This window comes from Argopecten irradians, chromosome 11 (genome assembly GCF_041381155.1).
Source record: "Argopecten irradians isolate NY chromosome 11, Ai_NY, whole genome shotgun sequence".
In the NCBI taxonomy this organism is placed as follows: Eukaryota; Metazoa; Mollusca; class Bivalvia; order Pectinida; family Pectinidae; genus Argopecten; species Argopecten irradians.
The window spans coordinates 2455234-2471652 of record NC_091144.1 but is presented as its reverse complement, the minus strand read 5'-3'; the positions used below and the strand labels follow the sequence as shown (position 1 = coordinate 2471652).

Sequence of the window (16419 nt, the reverse complement as noted above, 5' to 3'; positions counted from 1 at the left end):
GTACTGAAGGAATCTGTCTAAAATTTCATATGTAGGTCCCTCAAGTGCTCTAGTTGTGCATATTGCACTATAGGACCGATCGGTCATCAAGATGGCCAATAGGCCGCCACCTTGGATTGTGATTGTTAAAGTTTGAAAAGGGGAGAAAAGATCTGTCTGTCATTTGTCAGACATAGATCATTCTTTGATAGTGCCAATATCCCTCTCGTATCTCTTGTGTTACTTGTAGAAGTAGCTGACAAATTAGTACGGTAGAATTGTTTTTAATGTGCAAGAGCCAGTGTTGGCTGAAATTCCTTTAAACCAGTGAGGCAAACTGTTATCCAAAATAGAAAATTCCTTTCTGCTCAATAATGCAAGTTAACGTTTTAAGTTTATTTCAAGTTTTCCAATTAAGTTTCACACACATTTGTCTCAGCAGAAAAGCTTGCTTATGAAATACTTTTCAAAGGTGAAAGGTCGGTTATTGACACCTCTATGGATTTCATGTTATAAGTTTTAGACAAAAAAATTGTCTTATAGATACTAAAAAGTTTTATTTGTCATTGTGATCTGATCAGTTTGTGTGTTCTGGTATTACTGTAAATAGAGAAAAATAGTAAGAAATAAGAGTTTAGAATAACAAAGTGTACATGAATGTCTTGTGTCATACAGCACTACAGTATGTAAGATATGTCATCACTCGTCATACTAGAGTTGTATGATGCTATTTTATGCAAACATTTTGATTTTCTCCTTAACTTGTGATATCCGTTATCAGACATGAAGCTGATGTATTTATAACTTTTAGAGATTCCCACACAACAAGACTGACTTTTCAAATGTTGTTTTACACACTTCCATTTTGATTTTCTGTAATGTATTTTCCAACATGCCTTTGATAGGTACTAGTTGCCATGCTTTTTACAACATGCTTAACATATATCTCATTATCTTTAAACCAATCTAATTCTTTTGTTTAATGTTTTATTGTTTTAATATATTTTTATTTTGCCTGTACTTTGTTTTCCTTCTCTTGACTATCATTACTGTAATACACTTCATGAGATAAAAGGAAATATTAAAAAAAAAACCTCAAACATTTCAGTTTTGTTTAAAGATATTTTTATGTTATCTTTAATGAATACACAATTGAAATACATTATACATATATAATATTGAAAAGAAATCTATGGATTTCTCTCAGATATAATGAGGTTTATTTTTTACTCTTGTTTTATGTTTTGTAACAGAAATAAAAGCATTTGTTTGTATTATATCTAATTCTTAATCATTTTATGGAAAACAGCAGTAACCATTACAACCACAGCCCAGCCTACCACGACAACTACAGGACAGCCTACAACAACCACTACAATACCTGAACCAACGACGACAATTGCTCAGTCAACATCATCTACAGCAGCAGAACCGACAACATCAACAACTACTGCTCAACCAATAACCACAACAACGATAGCTGAGCCAACAACCACTCAAACAACAACAACATCATCCTGTACAGGTAAGATTTACTTATCATCGCAATAGTAACATAGTCTTGTACAGGTAAGATTTACTCATCATCGCAATAGTAACATAGTCTTGTACAGGTAAGATTTACTCATCATCGCCATAGTAACACAGTTTTGTACAGGTAAGATTTACTCATCATCGCCATAGTAACATAGTCCTGTACAGGTAAGATTTACTCAGCATCGCCATAGTAACATAGTCCTGTACAGGTAAGATTTACTCAGCATCGCCATAGTAACAAAGTCTTGTACAGGTAAGATTTACTCATCATCACCATAGTAACATAGTCCTGTACAGGTAAGATTTATTCATAATCGCCATAGTGACATAGTCCTGTACAGGTAAGATTTATTCATCATTGCCTTTAGTAACAATACAATGAGGCCATTTATGAATGCCCTTCTATGTAAAATAAATTGTTTGTTCTCCATAAAGTTTGAGTTCCATTTTGTTTGAACAAGATTTTTAATGGTAGAACATTTAATTATTTTAAGAAGTGAGAATTGGTACTAATATTTGATCTATTTTTATTAGGTGATGTAGACAGTTACCCTGCTATCACTACAAAGCCAGTCCTCACAAAAACGGTCACCACCAGCAAGGTTTCTTTTGTCTGTATGATTACTACGTCAACAGAGCAGGGAGCTCGGCACGCCATCTGGTGGTATGTTGGGGACTCACTAACCAAAGCAGTAAATCTGACGGCCGGAGATACAAATGATATACTGGAGACTATAGACTTGACTGATACAACAGTTCTACTGACCAGTGGGGTAGGCTATCTAACAGTTGTCCTCCAATCAACACTAAAGTATATAGTTGGTAGTTATTTTGTGTTCTGTCTGAGCCAAAAGATCAGATTCTGTATCAAGACGGTAATGATTAATGGTGAATAATTAGAAAATTGAGAACAACTATATATGATGATTCATTTTTATGCTGCATTTGCCAAGTAGAAGTTAAGTGAGGAATAACAACTTGCAGACATATTTTTGAATATTACTATAAAATTTTACTGTAGATTTAGTTCTACAAAATATTTAAGCTTTCTCAATATATTTTGGGTTTATGAAGTCAGACAAAATAGCAGAAAGCGTCCACCTGTTTTTTGTCTATTACTTTATATACCCAAAAGATATTGAGAATAATACTTATGATTTGATTTAAATCAATCAATCCGGTACTTATTAAACATAAATTTCAGTGATTTTACTTACTTTTACAATAAAACAAATTGACTCGTTTGCTCATTGATATCTTATCTAATAATTCAAATTGGCTAATGGCTGTGCCACTTTTAAAATTCCCCACAAAACCGTTCTGTATGTATGACGTCATAATACTTGATGTACAATGCTTTCGGTATAGGAAAATAACCTCAAAGATCTAACCAATAGAAATTAGTGTAACATATGAAATTAAATTATAAATGTATTCTTTAATCAGTCACAAAAATATCAGATGTAATGGATACAGAAATGAGATAAATTGATGTATATTACAGATCCGGTGTGCTGTTGTTGTTTGGAACCCTGACAGATGTGGAAATGGTGCGAGTCCCCCACTCAACAGTGATAGTATTATCTTCACAGTAACGGTATATATGTTTTTGTTTTTGTAGCCGGATGTGAAGTTAATAGTAAAATTAACATTTACACAAATCATCTTATGTATAGCTTTACATATTGTTCAATCAGTTTTAATTTCATTTATACAAAAAAGCTACACAAATATACAAAATTCACATCAAATAAATGCCATTGCATAAGTTAATTTAGTTCTTTCAGGTTTTGGTACCTCCTTCGAGTATTTATAGTTCAGGCTTTGGTTCCTCTTGTGAGTGTTTTTAACCCATTTACCCATGAAAACACATTTAGGTTCTTCTAGTTCAAAGGTTGGAATACTGTAGTCCATTTTGGAATTTCAGGATGGAGTTAAATTGGGATATTTTGACATCAGGAAATTTTCGCATTTTTTGTATCAAAATAGGGAAGTTTAAATTTGGCGTTTTCCTGAGGTCTGTAACTAGTGCATAACGTTATTTCGGAAGGAAAGATAAACTTTAGGAAGATTTAGTTAATTCATTTTGTCACATTGACACCTTATGTTTGTCCATCAGGATCTGTTACTATAGTGATAAAGTTGAGAATGTAGGCCGTTGGTTTTTCTTCAGGTACTTTGTCCTTTCTTTAGTATTACTTAAATGTTATTCCAGGTAAATGAAGGTGCCGTTATAACTGTCCAAGAAGGTGATCCGTCGTATGAAATAACAATCTCGCTGACCCAGACGGTTGAATACTACTGCGCTGTGAAGTATGGCCAAAGCTGTACCGTACAGATGAAGACCGAAGTGGTTAGAGGTAACGACCAGAGACTATGTACAGATGGTTCCGTCATCCCAGACCTGGCCATCCAAACTACTGCTGCAAATGCTACCCTGGCAACCTGTGGAGCCACCGCTGACGCTAGTAGTCAAAACTTTGTTGTGAGGATTAAAGCAGTGATAGACAACTTGATAACAGGAGAGAGAAACAGAACACTGAACATTGTAATGGTGGATACCGTTGGGGATCAGACCAGTGAAAGTCTACTGAAAAATGTCACAGTAAGTTTGTCTATAGAGGGGTAGTCTAGATACTGTTGGGGATCAGACCAGTGAAAGTCTACTGAAAAATGTCACAGTAAGTTTGTCTATAGAGGGGTAGTCAAGATACTGTTGGGGATCAGACCAGTGAAAGTCTACTGAAAAATGTCACAGTAAGTTTGTCTATAGAGGGGTAGTCAAGATACTGTTGGGGATCAGACCAGTGAAAGTCTACTGAAAAATATCACAGTAAGTTTGTCTATAGAGGGGTAGTCAAGATACTGTTGGGGATCAGACCAGTGAAAGTCTACTGAAAAATGTCACAGTAAGTTTGTCTATAGAGGGGTAGTCTAGATACTGTTGGGGATCAGACCAGTGAAAGTCTACTGAAAAATGTCACAGTAAGTTTGTCTATAGAGGGGTAGTCAAGATACTGTTGGGGATCAGACCAGTGAAAGTCTACTGAAAAATGTCACAGTAAGTTTGTCTATAGAGGGGTAGTCTAGATACCGTCGGTGGTCAGACCAGTGAAAGTCTACTGAAAAATGTCACAGTAAGTTTGTCTATAGAGGGGTAGTCTAGATACTGTTGGGGATCAGACCAGTGAAAGTCTACTGAAAAATGTCACAGTAAGTTTGTCTATAGAGGGGTAGCCTAGATACTGTTGGTGGTCAGACCAGTGAAAGTCTACTGAAAAATGTCACAGTAAGTTTGTCTATAGAGGGGTAGTCTAGATACTATGGGGATCAGACCAGTGAAAGTCTACTAAAAAATGTCACAGTAAGTTTGTCTATAGAGGGGTAGTCTAGATACTGTCGGTGGTCAGACCAGTGAAAGTCTACTGAAAAATGTCACTGTAAGTTTGTCTATAGAGGGGTAGTCTAGATACTGTCGGTGGTCAGACCAGTGAAAGTCTACTGAAAAATGTCACTGTAAGTTTGTCTATAGAGGGGTAGTCTAGATACTATGGGGATCAGACCAGTGAAAGTCTACTGAAAAATGTCACAGTAAGTTTGTCAATAGAGGGGTAGTCTAGATACTATGGGGATCAGACCAGTGAAAGTCTACTGAAAAATGTCACAGTAAGTTTGTCTATAGAGGGGTAGTCTAGATACTGTTGGTGGTCAGACCAGTGAAAGTCTACTGAAAAATGTCACAGTAAGTTTGTCAATAGAGGGGTGGTCTAGATACCGTCGGTGGTCAGACCAGTGAAAGTCTACTAAAAAATGTCACTGTAAGTTTGTCTATAGAGGGGTAGTCTAGATACTGTTGGTGGTCAGACCAGTGAAAGTCTACTGAAAAATGTCACAGTAAGTTTGTCAATAGAGAGGTAGTCTAGATAACGTCGGTGGTCAGACCAGTGAAAGTCTACTAAAAAATGCCACTGTAAGTTTGTCTATAGAGGGGTAGTCTAGATATTGTTGGGGATCAGACCAGTGAAAGTCTACTAAAAAATGTCACTGTAAGTTTGTCTATAGAGGGGTAGTCTAGATACCGTTGGTCAAGAAAGAATATTGACATCCTCGTTCATGCTCTGATGATCTATTACAGGTGATCATTAAGGATGCAGACCATGCAGGCTTCTGTCATTCCCAAAACGATCCCCATATGGCCACATTTGATGGAGTGTAAGTACTGCCTGACCCTTTATCAGGATTGTGTAATTTGAAAATTTCCTTTCCACAGCTTGATATATTAATTCTTATTAAGTCCTGACTGACTTCTTTATAATGAAGTTTTACTGTAAATTATCAGAGGTATGGTAGTAAGATGGTTTTATGATAATTTTGGTGTTAATTTTGACTTTTCTATGACAGGTTGTATGATAACTTCTTGCCTGGAGAATTCATCATGTACAGGAATGTTGAGTACAATATAGAGGTGAGTCTGATTTTGTTACTTAGCAACCAATAACTCAAATAAGACTGACATAAATATATATAAGTATCTTTACAAATTAGAACCGAGATCCTGTTTTAAAGTTAATTTCAGTTGTCATACTTTATTTTATATTTCTTTGTCTAATAACAAAGTTAGGTAAACATTTCACTAGCTTTTTAAAACCACAATGTCATGATTATATTGTTACTGTCTATCCTGTCATTTGAATGTTGTTTATTTATAATGTAATCATTTCACCATCAGTTAACTACTGATACATCACAATTCTCACCAATATTTCATTCACCTTGTCTTCTGTCTAGGTGCGCGCCTTGTTTGTGAGGTGTGGTGATGGTACATGTAATTGTGGAGTGTTAATAAGATCAGGGGACGACGTCATTAAGGTTGACAAATGTCTGCCAGGAACACTACAAGCTTATCCAATCAACCGAAGACTTTTCATCAACTCTGAGTTGACGCTGGGATCAAAGATTTATCAGGCACAAGATGGAAACAGATATGATGTAATTATTTCCCCTTCTTACAAACAATTGATTATCTCCCTTTCAGCTAAACTGGTTATCTCCCTATTAGAAATTCATCAGCCCCCTACATCAGGTCAATGTGACTCACTGTGAATAGTTATATAAGGGGTATTTTCTCTCAGAAATTAAAGGGAAATTCAGTCTAAGAGAACATTAAAATTTGTACATATATCGGAAAAACCCAGTTCTTATAGAAATTAGATCAGTCAGTTTTACTGTGATATGCTAGAAAAGCCCATGGTGGTGAAATGCCTGTGAAATGTTCAAACTTTTGTCTAGAACTGCTCAAATTGCTCTGACAGCAGTGTGTTTACCTTACTAGGTGAATTGCCTTGCCTAAAAAAATCTTTTATCACCTCCTCAGTGGTTATGTAGTTCATTTGTTTAACGTGCATGACTTTGACTTGGGTACAGCGTACATATTGTATTTGCTTAATCGTATTGATCAACCATTTGTAATTACAAAGGTATCAATTAAAATTCTAATCAATGACGTGGAATTTGTCAATATTTTATGTTATATGTTTCATAAGAAATGTAAAACAATACATTTATGCCATATTTTGCTTTTTGGTTATGTAAAAGAATTAGTCTGAGTGACTTTCTTTGAAAGATCTTGTCAAGGTTATTTACGCTCCCCTCCCCCTCAATAGACATACAACTCTATTCACCCCTCAATAGACAACAACCCTATTGACCCCCCCCCCCCAATAGACAACAACCCTTTTGCTGCCCTCCTAAATAGACATACAACCCTTTTGCTGCCCTCCTCAATAGACATACAAACCTATTGCTGCCCTCCTCAATAGATATACAACCCTATTGCCCCCACCCCACCCCTCCTCAATAGACAACAACCCTTTTGCTGCCCTCCTAAATAAACATACAACCCTTTTGCTGCCCTCCTCAAAAGACATACAACCCTATTGCCCCCCCCCTCCTCAAAAAACATACAACCCTATTGCCCCCCCTCCTCAATAGACATACAACCCTTTTGCTGCCCTCCTCAATAGACATACAACACTATTGCCCCCCCCCCCTCCTTCAATAGACATACAACCCTATTGCCCCCCCCCCCCTCCTCAAAAGACATACAACCCTATTGCCCCCCCCCCACTCCTCAATAGACATTCAACTCTATTGCCCCCCCCCCTATTGCACCCCCCCTCTCTGAATGTTCACGGCATCTACCCACCTACCAACCTACCAACTGATGCTCCCTACCCCTCATTGTATCTATATATAGTTACTACTGGAGTCTCTCTCTACAGATCTACCTACTCACTGGTGCCCCCCACCCCTCACTATATCTATATATAGTTACTACTGGAGTTTCTCTCTCTACAGATCTACCTACCCACTGGTGCCCCCCATCCCTCAATGTATCTATATATAGTTACTACTGGAGTTTCTCTCTACAGATCTACCTACTCACTGGTGCCCCCCATCCCTCATTGTATCTATATATAGTTACTACTGGTGTTTCTCTCTCTATAGATTTACCTACCCACTGGTGCCCCCTACCCCTCACTGTATCTATATATAGTTACTACTGGAGTTTCTCTCTCTACAGATCTTCCTACCCACTGGTGCCCCGACCCCTCACTGTATCTATATATAGTTACTACTGGAGTCTTTCTCTACAGATCTTCCTGCCCACTGGTGCCCCCTACCCCTTATTGTATCTATATACTGGAGTTTCTCTCTACAGATCTTCCTACCCACTGGTGCCCCCTACCCCTCACTGTATCTATATATAGTAACTACTGGAGTTTCTCTCTCTACAGATCTACCTACCCACTGGTGCCCCCCCCCCCACCCCTCACTGTATCTATATATAGTTACCACTGGAGTTTCTCTCTCTACAGATCTTCCTACCCACTGGTGCCCACTACCCCTCACTGTATCTATATATAGTTACTACTGGAGTCTCTCTCTACAGATCTTCCTACCCACTGGTGCCCCCTACCCCTCACTGTATCTATATATAGTAACTACTGGAGTTTCTCTCTCTACAGATCTACCTACCCACTGGTGCCCCCCCCCCCACCCCTCACTGTATCTATATATAGTTACTACTGGAGTTTCTCTCTCTACAGATCTTCCTACCCACTGGTGCCCCCTACCCCTCACTGTATCTATATATAGTTACTACTGGAGTTTCTCTCTCTACAGATCTACCTACCCACTGGTACCCCAACCCCACTCTGTATCTTTATATATACAGTATAACTTGTCTAAACCGGATGTGAACGGGACCAGTCTATTTGTTCGGTTTATACAGGTGTCCGGTTTATAGAGGATATAACCTTATTACAATATGATGACATCGGAATCATCAGAAGAATTTTTTTTATTACAGCACAAACATTTATTCTCACATATGTACATGTTAGAACACAGAATTCCATCCTACGTTTTCTTGGTTTCTGAGGTGTACATGTACGATCCATTAAATCTCTCGGTGTGCTACATTCAAATGAACTCTCAGAAGTTATGTGTATGTTTTTGTGTTAGAATTGACCGTGAAAAGTATTCACAAATACAATGTACATGTAACAAAACCGTTGAATGAAAAGTGAAAAGTTGTCACTATCTGGCCCTTAGTATACTGTTACAGGTAAATCCCCTTAGGCGCCTCATGATCAGTCCCATGTTGTGAAAACATTGCTGCTGGTTTGCCCAAGTTACTTTTACAAAGAAAGGTGTAGTTACATTACCTATGCAGTTCCGGTTTTCAGAGTAGACAGGTTCCGGATTATGCAGGTTTTGGGCACTATAGTTTATTAAGAAAGCAGGGACCAAACAAATTAATTGGTATAGACAAGTTTCCGGTTTATACAGGGTTCGGTTTAGACAAGTTATACTGTAGTTACTACTGGAGTTTCTCTCCACAGATCTACCTACCCACTGGTGCCCTCACCCCTCATTGTATCTATATATAGTGACTACTGGAGTTTCTCTCTACAGATCTACCTACCCACTGGTGCCCCCTACCCCTCACTGTATTTTTATATATAGTTACTACTGGTGTTTCTCTCTACAGATCTACCTACCCACTGGTGCCCCCTACCCCTCACTGTATCTATATATAGTTACTACTGGTGTTTCACTCTCTACAGATTTACCTACCTACTGGTGCCCCCACCCCTCACTGTACGATATATATAGTTACTACTGGAGTTTCTCTCTACAGATTTACCTACCAACTGGTGCTCCCTACCCCTCATTGTATCTATATATAATTACTACTGGAGTTTCTCTCTCTACAGATCTACCTACCCACTGGTGCCCCCCATCCCTCACTGTATCTATATATAGTTACTACTGGTGTTTCTCTCTCTACAGATCTAACCCACTGGTGCCCCCACCCCGTACTGTATCAATATATAGTTACTACTGGAGTTTCTCTCTCTACAGATCTACCTACCCACTGGTGCCCCCCACCCCTCACTGTATCAATATATAGTTACTACTGAAGTTTCTCTCTCTACAGATTTACCTACCAACTGGTGCTCCCTACCCCTCATTGTATCTATATATAGTTACTACTGGAGTTTCTCTCTCTACAGATCTACCTACCCACTGGTGCCCCCTACCCCTCACTGTATCTATATATAGTTACTACTGGAGTTTCTCTCTCTACAGATCTACCTACCCACTGGTGACCCCACCCCTCGCTGTATCAATATATAGTTACTACTGGAGTTTCTCTCTCTACAGATTCACCTACCAACTGGTGCTCCCTACCCCTCATTGTATCTTTATTTAGTTACTACTGGTGTTTCTCTCTCTACAGATCTACCTACCCACTTGTGCCCCCACCCCTCACTGTATTGATATATATAGTTACTACTGGAGTTTCTCTCTACAGATTTACCTACCAACTGGTGCTCCCTACCCCCCATTGTATCTATATATAGTTACTACTGGTGTTTCTCTCTCTACAGATCTACCTACCCACTTGTGCCCCCACCCCTCACTGTATTGATATATATAGTTACTACTGGAGTTTCTCTCTACAGATTTACCTACCAACTGGTGCTCCCTACCCCCCATTGTATCTATATATAGTTACTACTGGTGTTTCTCTCTCTACAGATCTTCCTACCTACGGGTGCCAAAGTGATCCTACAGAACGACCAAGGAAAATACATGAATGTGTACATTGAAGCGTCAGCAGTTGATGTGAATAAGACTGATGGTAAGATGGTATCCATTTATCATAGTGGAAAAAATTTGGTGGTATATCATTAAATGTAGTGGTAAAAGTAGTGGTTACTATTTTGATACCTTTCTATTAAGTGTAACCATTGTTAAATGTTTATTGTAGAGGTAACCTTGGTTATATGTTTATAATACTAGAGGTAACCAGGGTGATATGTTTATAAAATTAGTGGTTACCAGGGTGATATGTTTATTGTAGAGGTAACCAGGGCGATATGTTTATTGTGGAGGTAACCTTGGTGATATGTTTATAATATTAGTTGTTACCAGGGTGATATGTTTATAAAATTAGTGGTTACCAGGGTGATATGTTTATTGTAGAGGTAACCAGGGTGATATGTTTATTGTAGAGGTAACCTTGGTGAAATGTTTATTGTAGAGGTAACCAGGGTGATATGTTTATTGTAGAGGTAACCTTGGTGATATGTTTATAATATTAGTTGTTACCAGGGTGATATGTTTATAAAATTAGTGGTTACCAGGGTGATATCTTTATTGTAGAGGTAACCATGGTGATATGTTTATTGTAGAGGTAACCTTGGTGAAATGTTTATTGTAGAGGTAACCAGGGTGATATGTTTATTGTAGAGGTAACCTTGGTGATATGTTTATTGTAGAGGTAACCTTGGTGATATGTTTATTGTAGAGGTAACCAGGGTGATATGTTTATTGTAGAGGTAACCTTGGTGATATGTTTATTGTAGAGGTAACCTTGGTGATATGTTTATTGTAGAGGTAACCTTGGTGATATTTTTATTGTAGAAGTAACCAAGGTGATATGTTTATTGTAGAGGTAACCAGGGTGATATGTTTATAAAATTAGTGGTTACCAGGGTGATATCTTTATTGTAGAGGTAACCATGGTGATATGTTTATTGTAGAGGTAACCTTGGTGATATGTTTATTGTAGAGGTAACCAGGGTGATATGTTTATTGTAGAGGTAACCAGGGTGATATGTTTATTGTAGAGAAAACCAGGGTGATATGTTTATTGTAGAGGTAAACATGGTGATATGTTTATTGTAGAGGTAAACATGGTGATATGTTTATTGTAGAGATAACCTTGGTGATATGTTTATTGTAGAAGTAACCAGGGTGATATGTTTATTGTAGAGGTAACCATGGTGATATGTTTATTGTAGAAGTAACCAGGGTGATATGTTTATTGTAGAGGTAACCAGGGTGATATGTTTATTGTAGAGGTAACCATGGTGATATGTTTATTGTAGAAGTAACCAGGGTGATATGTTTATTGTAGAGGTAACCAGGGTGATATGTTTATTGTAGAGGTAACCAGGGTGATATGTTTATTGTAGAGAAAACCAGGGTGATATGTTTATTGTAGAGGTAACCAGGGTGATATGTTTATTGTAGAGGTAAACATGGTGATATGTTTATTGTAGAGGTAACCTTGGTGATATGTTTATTGTAGAAGTAACCAGGGTGATATGTTTATTGTAGAGGTAACCAGGGTGATATGTTTATTGTAGAGAAAACCAGGGTGATATGTTTATTGTAGAGGTAAACATGGTGATATGTTTATTGTAGAGGCAACCTTGGTGATATGTTTATTGTAGAAGTAACCAGGGTGATATGTTTATTGTAGAGGTAACCTGGGTGATATGTTTATTGTAGAAGTTACCAAGGTGATATGTTTATTGTAGAGGTTACCAGGGTGCTATGTTTATTGTAGAGGTAACCATGATGGTATGTTTAATGTAGAGGTTACCATAGTGATATGTTTACGGTAGTGATGGTAGCCATGTTAAAATAACCAATAGGGAAATCATCATATTAAGTAGTGGATAGAAAACACCTGGAATAAAATACTAAAATACTTTGTTTAATATAACAGGCTCATAATACTTCAATACAATTTTGTCCAGAGATACTGTTGAAGTGGTTTAATGTAAATCTGGTTCTGAGTCTTTTAACAATGATATATCACAGGTTTGTGTGGTAAATATGATGGCATCAGCAGCAATGATTTGGTGGACGCTAATGGTGTGTTACACACTGTCAACAATTCCGCAGACCGACCCAACGCATTTAGTCGAACCTGGAGGTAAGATTTATTCAGCAGTGCTTACAGTTATATAATAATCAGCCTTGATAAGTAATTATAGTATTTATACTCCCCATAACGAAGTTTAGGGGGTACACTGGAATCGGGTTGTCTGTCCGTCTTGTCATGTGTTTTCCTGTAGACACAACTTTGTCCTTGACAGATTTTGATACAATTTGGTACACGGAACCCTGACATAATGGGGAATTGATTAAACTATATAAGGTTCTGCAATGTCCCCTATTAATGGAGTTATTTTTAAATTAGTGTAATCGGGGGTATTAGTCCACTTTGGCAACAGTTCTAGATATAAAATGGTACTGTGGCCTGGAGGACATTTTTTTGCAAAATAAACCATTATATAATAAATATTCAGTGTAATCATTACAATGACTGGTAGATCTTTAATAATTAAGATGTTATTAATACTTTTTTTTTGTAAACCTCATATCATTTCTATGCCTTACAGAGTCGATCGATCTGACTCCTACTACCCCTTGGGTTACACTTCAACAATCACCTTCAACGACCCAGTCTACTGTCTGTGTTACGATGATGGTACCTCGTCATGTGATTATAATCTGGATGTGTACAGCTGTGGACAGTCGTCAGCAGGTAAGTTATCCCCCAATTACCCGGTCTATTGTTACGATGATGGTACCTCGTCGTGTGATTATAATCTGGATGTGTACAGCTGTGGACAGTCGTCAGCAGGTAAGTTTTCACCCAATAACCCGGTCTATTGTTACGATGATGGTACCTGGTCATGTGATTATAATCTGGATGTGTACAGCTGTGGACAGTCGTCAGCAGGTAAGTTATCCCCCAATAACCCGGTCTATTGTTACAATGATGGTACCTTGTCATGTGATTATAATCTGGATGTGTACAGCTGTGGACAGTCGTCAGCAGGTAAGTTATCCCCCAATAACCCGGTCTATTGTTACAATGATGGTACCTTGTCATGTGATTATAATCTGGATGTGTACAGCTGTGGACAGTCGTCAGCAGGTAAGTTATCCCCCAATTACCCTGTCTATTGTTACAATGATGGTACCTCGTTGTGTGATTATAATCTGGATGTGTACAGCTGTGGACAGTCGTCAGCAGGTAAGTTATCCCCCAATTACCCGGTCTATTGTTACAATGATGGTACCTCATCATGTAATTATAATCTGGATGTCTATAGCTGTGGACAGTCGTCAGCAGGTAAGTTATCCCCCAATTACCCGGTCTATTGTTACGATGATGGTACCTCACCGTGTGATTATAATCTGGATGTGTACAGCTGTGGACAGTCGTCAGTAGGTAAGTTATCCCATAATTACCCGGTCTATTGTTACAATGATGGTACCTCGCCATGTGATTATAATCTGGATGTGTACAGCTGTGGACAGTCGTCAGCAGGTAAGTTATCCCCCAATTACCCGGTCTATTGTTACAATGATGGTACCTCGTCGTGTGATTATAATCTGGATGTGTACAGCTGTGGACAGTCGTCAGCAGGTAAGTTATCCCCCAATTACCCTGTCTATTGTTACAATGATGGTACCTCGTTGTGTGATTATAATCTGGTTGTGTACAGCTGTGAACAGTCGTCAGCAGGTAAGTTATCCCCCAATTACCTGGTCTATTGTTACGATGATGGTACCTCGTCGTGTGATTATAATCTGGATGTGTACAGCTGTGGACAGTCGTCAGCAGGTAAGTTATCCCCCAATTACCCGGTCTATTGTTACAATGATGGTACCTTGTCATGTGATTATAATCTGGATGTGTACAGCTGTGGACAGTCGTCAGTAGGTAAGTTATCCCCCAATTACCCAGTCTATTGTTACGATGATGGTACCTTGTCATGTGATTATAATCTGGATGTGTACAGCTGTGGACAGTGAACAGCAGGTAAGTTATCCCCCAATTACCTGGTCTATTGTTACGATGATGGTACCTGGTCATGTGATTATAATCTGGATGTGTACAGCTGTGGACAGTCGTCAGCAGGTAAGTTATCCCATAATTACCCGGTCTATTGTTACGATGATGGTACCTGGTCATGTGATTATAATCTGGATGTGTACAGCTGTGGACAGTCGTCAGCAGGTAAGTTATCCCCCAATTACCCGGTCTATTGTTACGATGATGGTACCTCACCGTGTGATTATAATCTGGATGTGTACAGCTGTGGACAGTCGTCAGCAGGTAAGTTATCCCATAATTACCCGGTCTATTGTTACGATGATGGTACCTCGTCATGTGATTATAATCTGGATGTGTACAGCTGTGGACAGTCGTCAGCAGGTAAGTTATCCCATAATTACCCGGTCTATTGTTACGATGATGGTACCTTGTCGTGTGATTATAATCTGGATGTGTACAGCTGTGGACAGTCGTCAGCAGGTAAGTTATCCCCAATTACCCGGTCTATTGTTACGATGATGGTACCTCGTCATGTGATTATAATATGGATGTGTACAGCTGTGGACAGTTGTCAGTAGGTATGTTATCCCCCAATTACCCGGTCTATTGTTACAATGATGGTACCTCATTGTGTGATTATAATCTGGATGTGTACAGCTGTGGACAGTCGTCAGTAGGTAAGTTATCCCCCAATTACCCTGTCTATTGTTACAATGATGGTACCTCGTTGTGTGATTATAATCTGGTTGTGTACAGCTGTGAACAGTCGTCAGCAGGTAAGTTATCCCCCAATTACCTGGTCTATTGTTACGATGATGGTACCTCGTCGTGTGATTATAATCTGGATGTGTACAGCTGTGGACAGTCGTCAGCAGGTAAGTTATCTCCCAATTACCCGGTCTATTGTTACGATGATGGTACCCCATTGTGTGATTATAATCTGGATGTGTACAGCTGTGGACAGTCGTCAGTAGGTAAGTTATCCCCCAATTACCCGGTCTATTGTTACAATGATGGTACCTCATTGTGTGATTATAATCTGGATGTGTACAGCTTTGGACAGTCGTCAGCAGGTAAGTTATCCCCCAATTACCTGGTCTATTGTTACGATGATGGTACCTCATTGTGTGATTATAATCTGGATGTGTACAGCTGTGGACAGTCGTCAGCAGGTAAGTTATCCCCCAATTACCCGGTCTATTGTTACGATGATGGTACCTGGTCATGTGATTATAATCTGGATGTGTACAGCTGTGGACAGTCGTCAGTAGGTAAGTTATCCCCCAATTACCCGGTCTATTGTTACAATGATGGTACCTCATTGTGTGATTATAATCTGGATGTGTACAGCTGTGGACAGTCGTCAGTAGGTAAGTTATCCCCCAATTACCCGGTCTATTGTTACAATGATGGTACCTCGTTGTGTGATTATAATCTGGATGTGTACAGCTGTGGACAGTCGTCAGTAGGTAAGTTATCCCCCAATTACCCGGTCTATTGTTACAATGATGGTACCTCATTGTGTGATTATAATCTGGATGTGTACAGCTGTGGACAGTCGTCAGTAGGTAAGTTATCCCCCAATTACCCGGTCTATTGTTACAATGATGGTACCTCATTGTGTGATTATAATCTGGATGTGTACAGCTGTGGACAGTCGTCAGTAGGTAAGTTATCCCCCAATT

The 16419-nt window shown here is 38.8% G+C and overlaps 1 protein-coding gene across 1 annotated transcript in view; it reads left to right on the top strand.

Annotated features, from left to right (window-relative positions):
- Positions 1-16419, top strand: part of LOC138335669 (uncharacterized) — a 188929-nt gene that overhangs the window by 159158 nt on the left and 13352 nt on the right. Inside the window, exons 133-142 of the mRNA XM_069284830.1 lie at positions 1289-1504; positions 2050-2288; positions 3020-3112; positions 3731-4120; positions 5651-5727; positions 5917-5980; positions 6304-6504; positions 10627-10729; positions 12703-12817; positions 13287-13432. Coding sequence (XP_069140931.1) covers positions 1289-1504; positions 2050-2288; positions 3020-3112; positions 3731-4120; positions 5651-5727; positions 5917-5980; positions 6304-6504; positions 10627-10729; positions 12703-12817; positions 13287-13432 — 1644 coding nt within the window. The remainder of the gene's footprint in view (positions 1-1288; positions 1505-2049; positions 2289-3019; positions 3113-3730; positions 4121-5650; positions 5728-5916; positions 5981-6303; positions 6505-10626; positions 10730-12702; positions 12818-13286; positions 13433-16419) is intronic.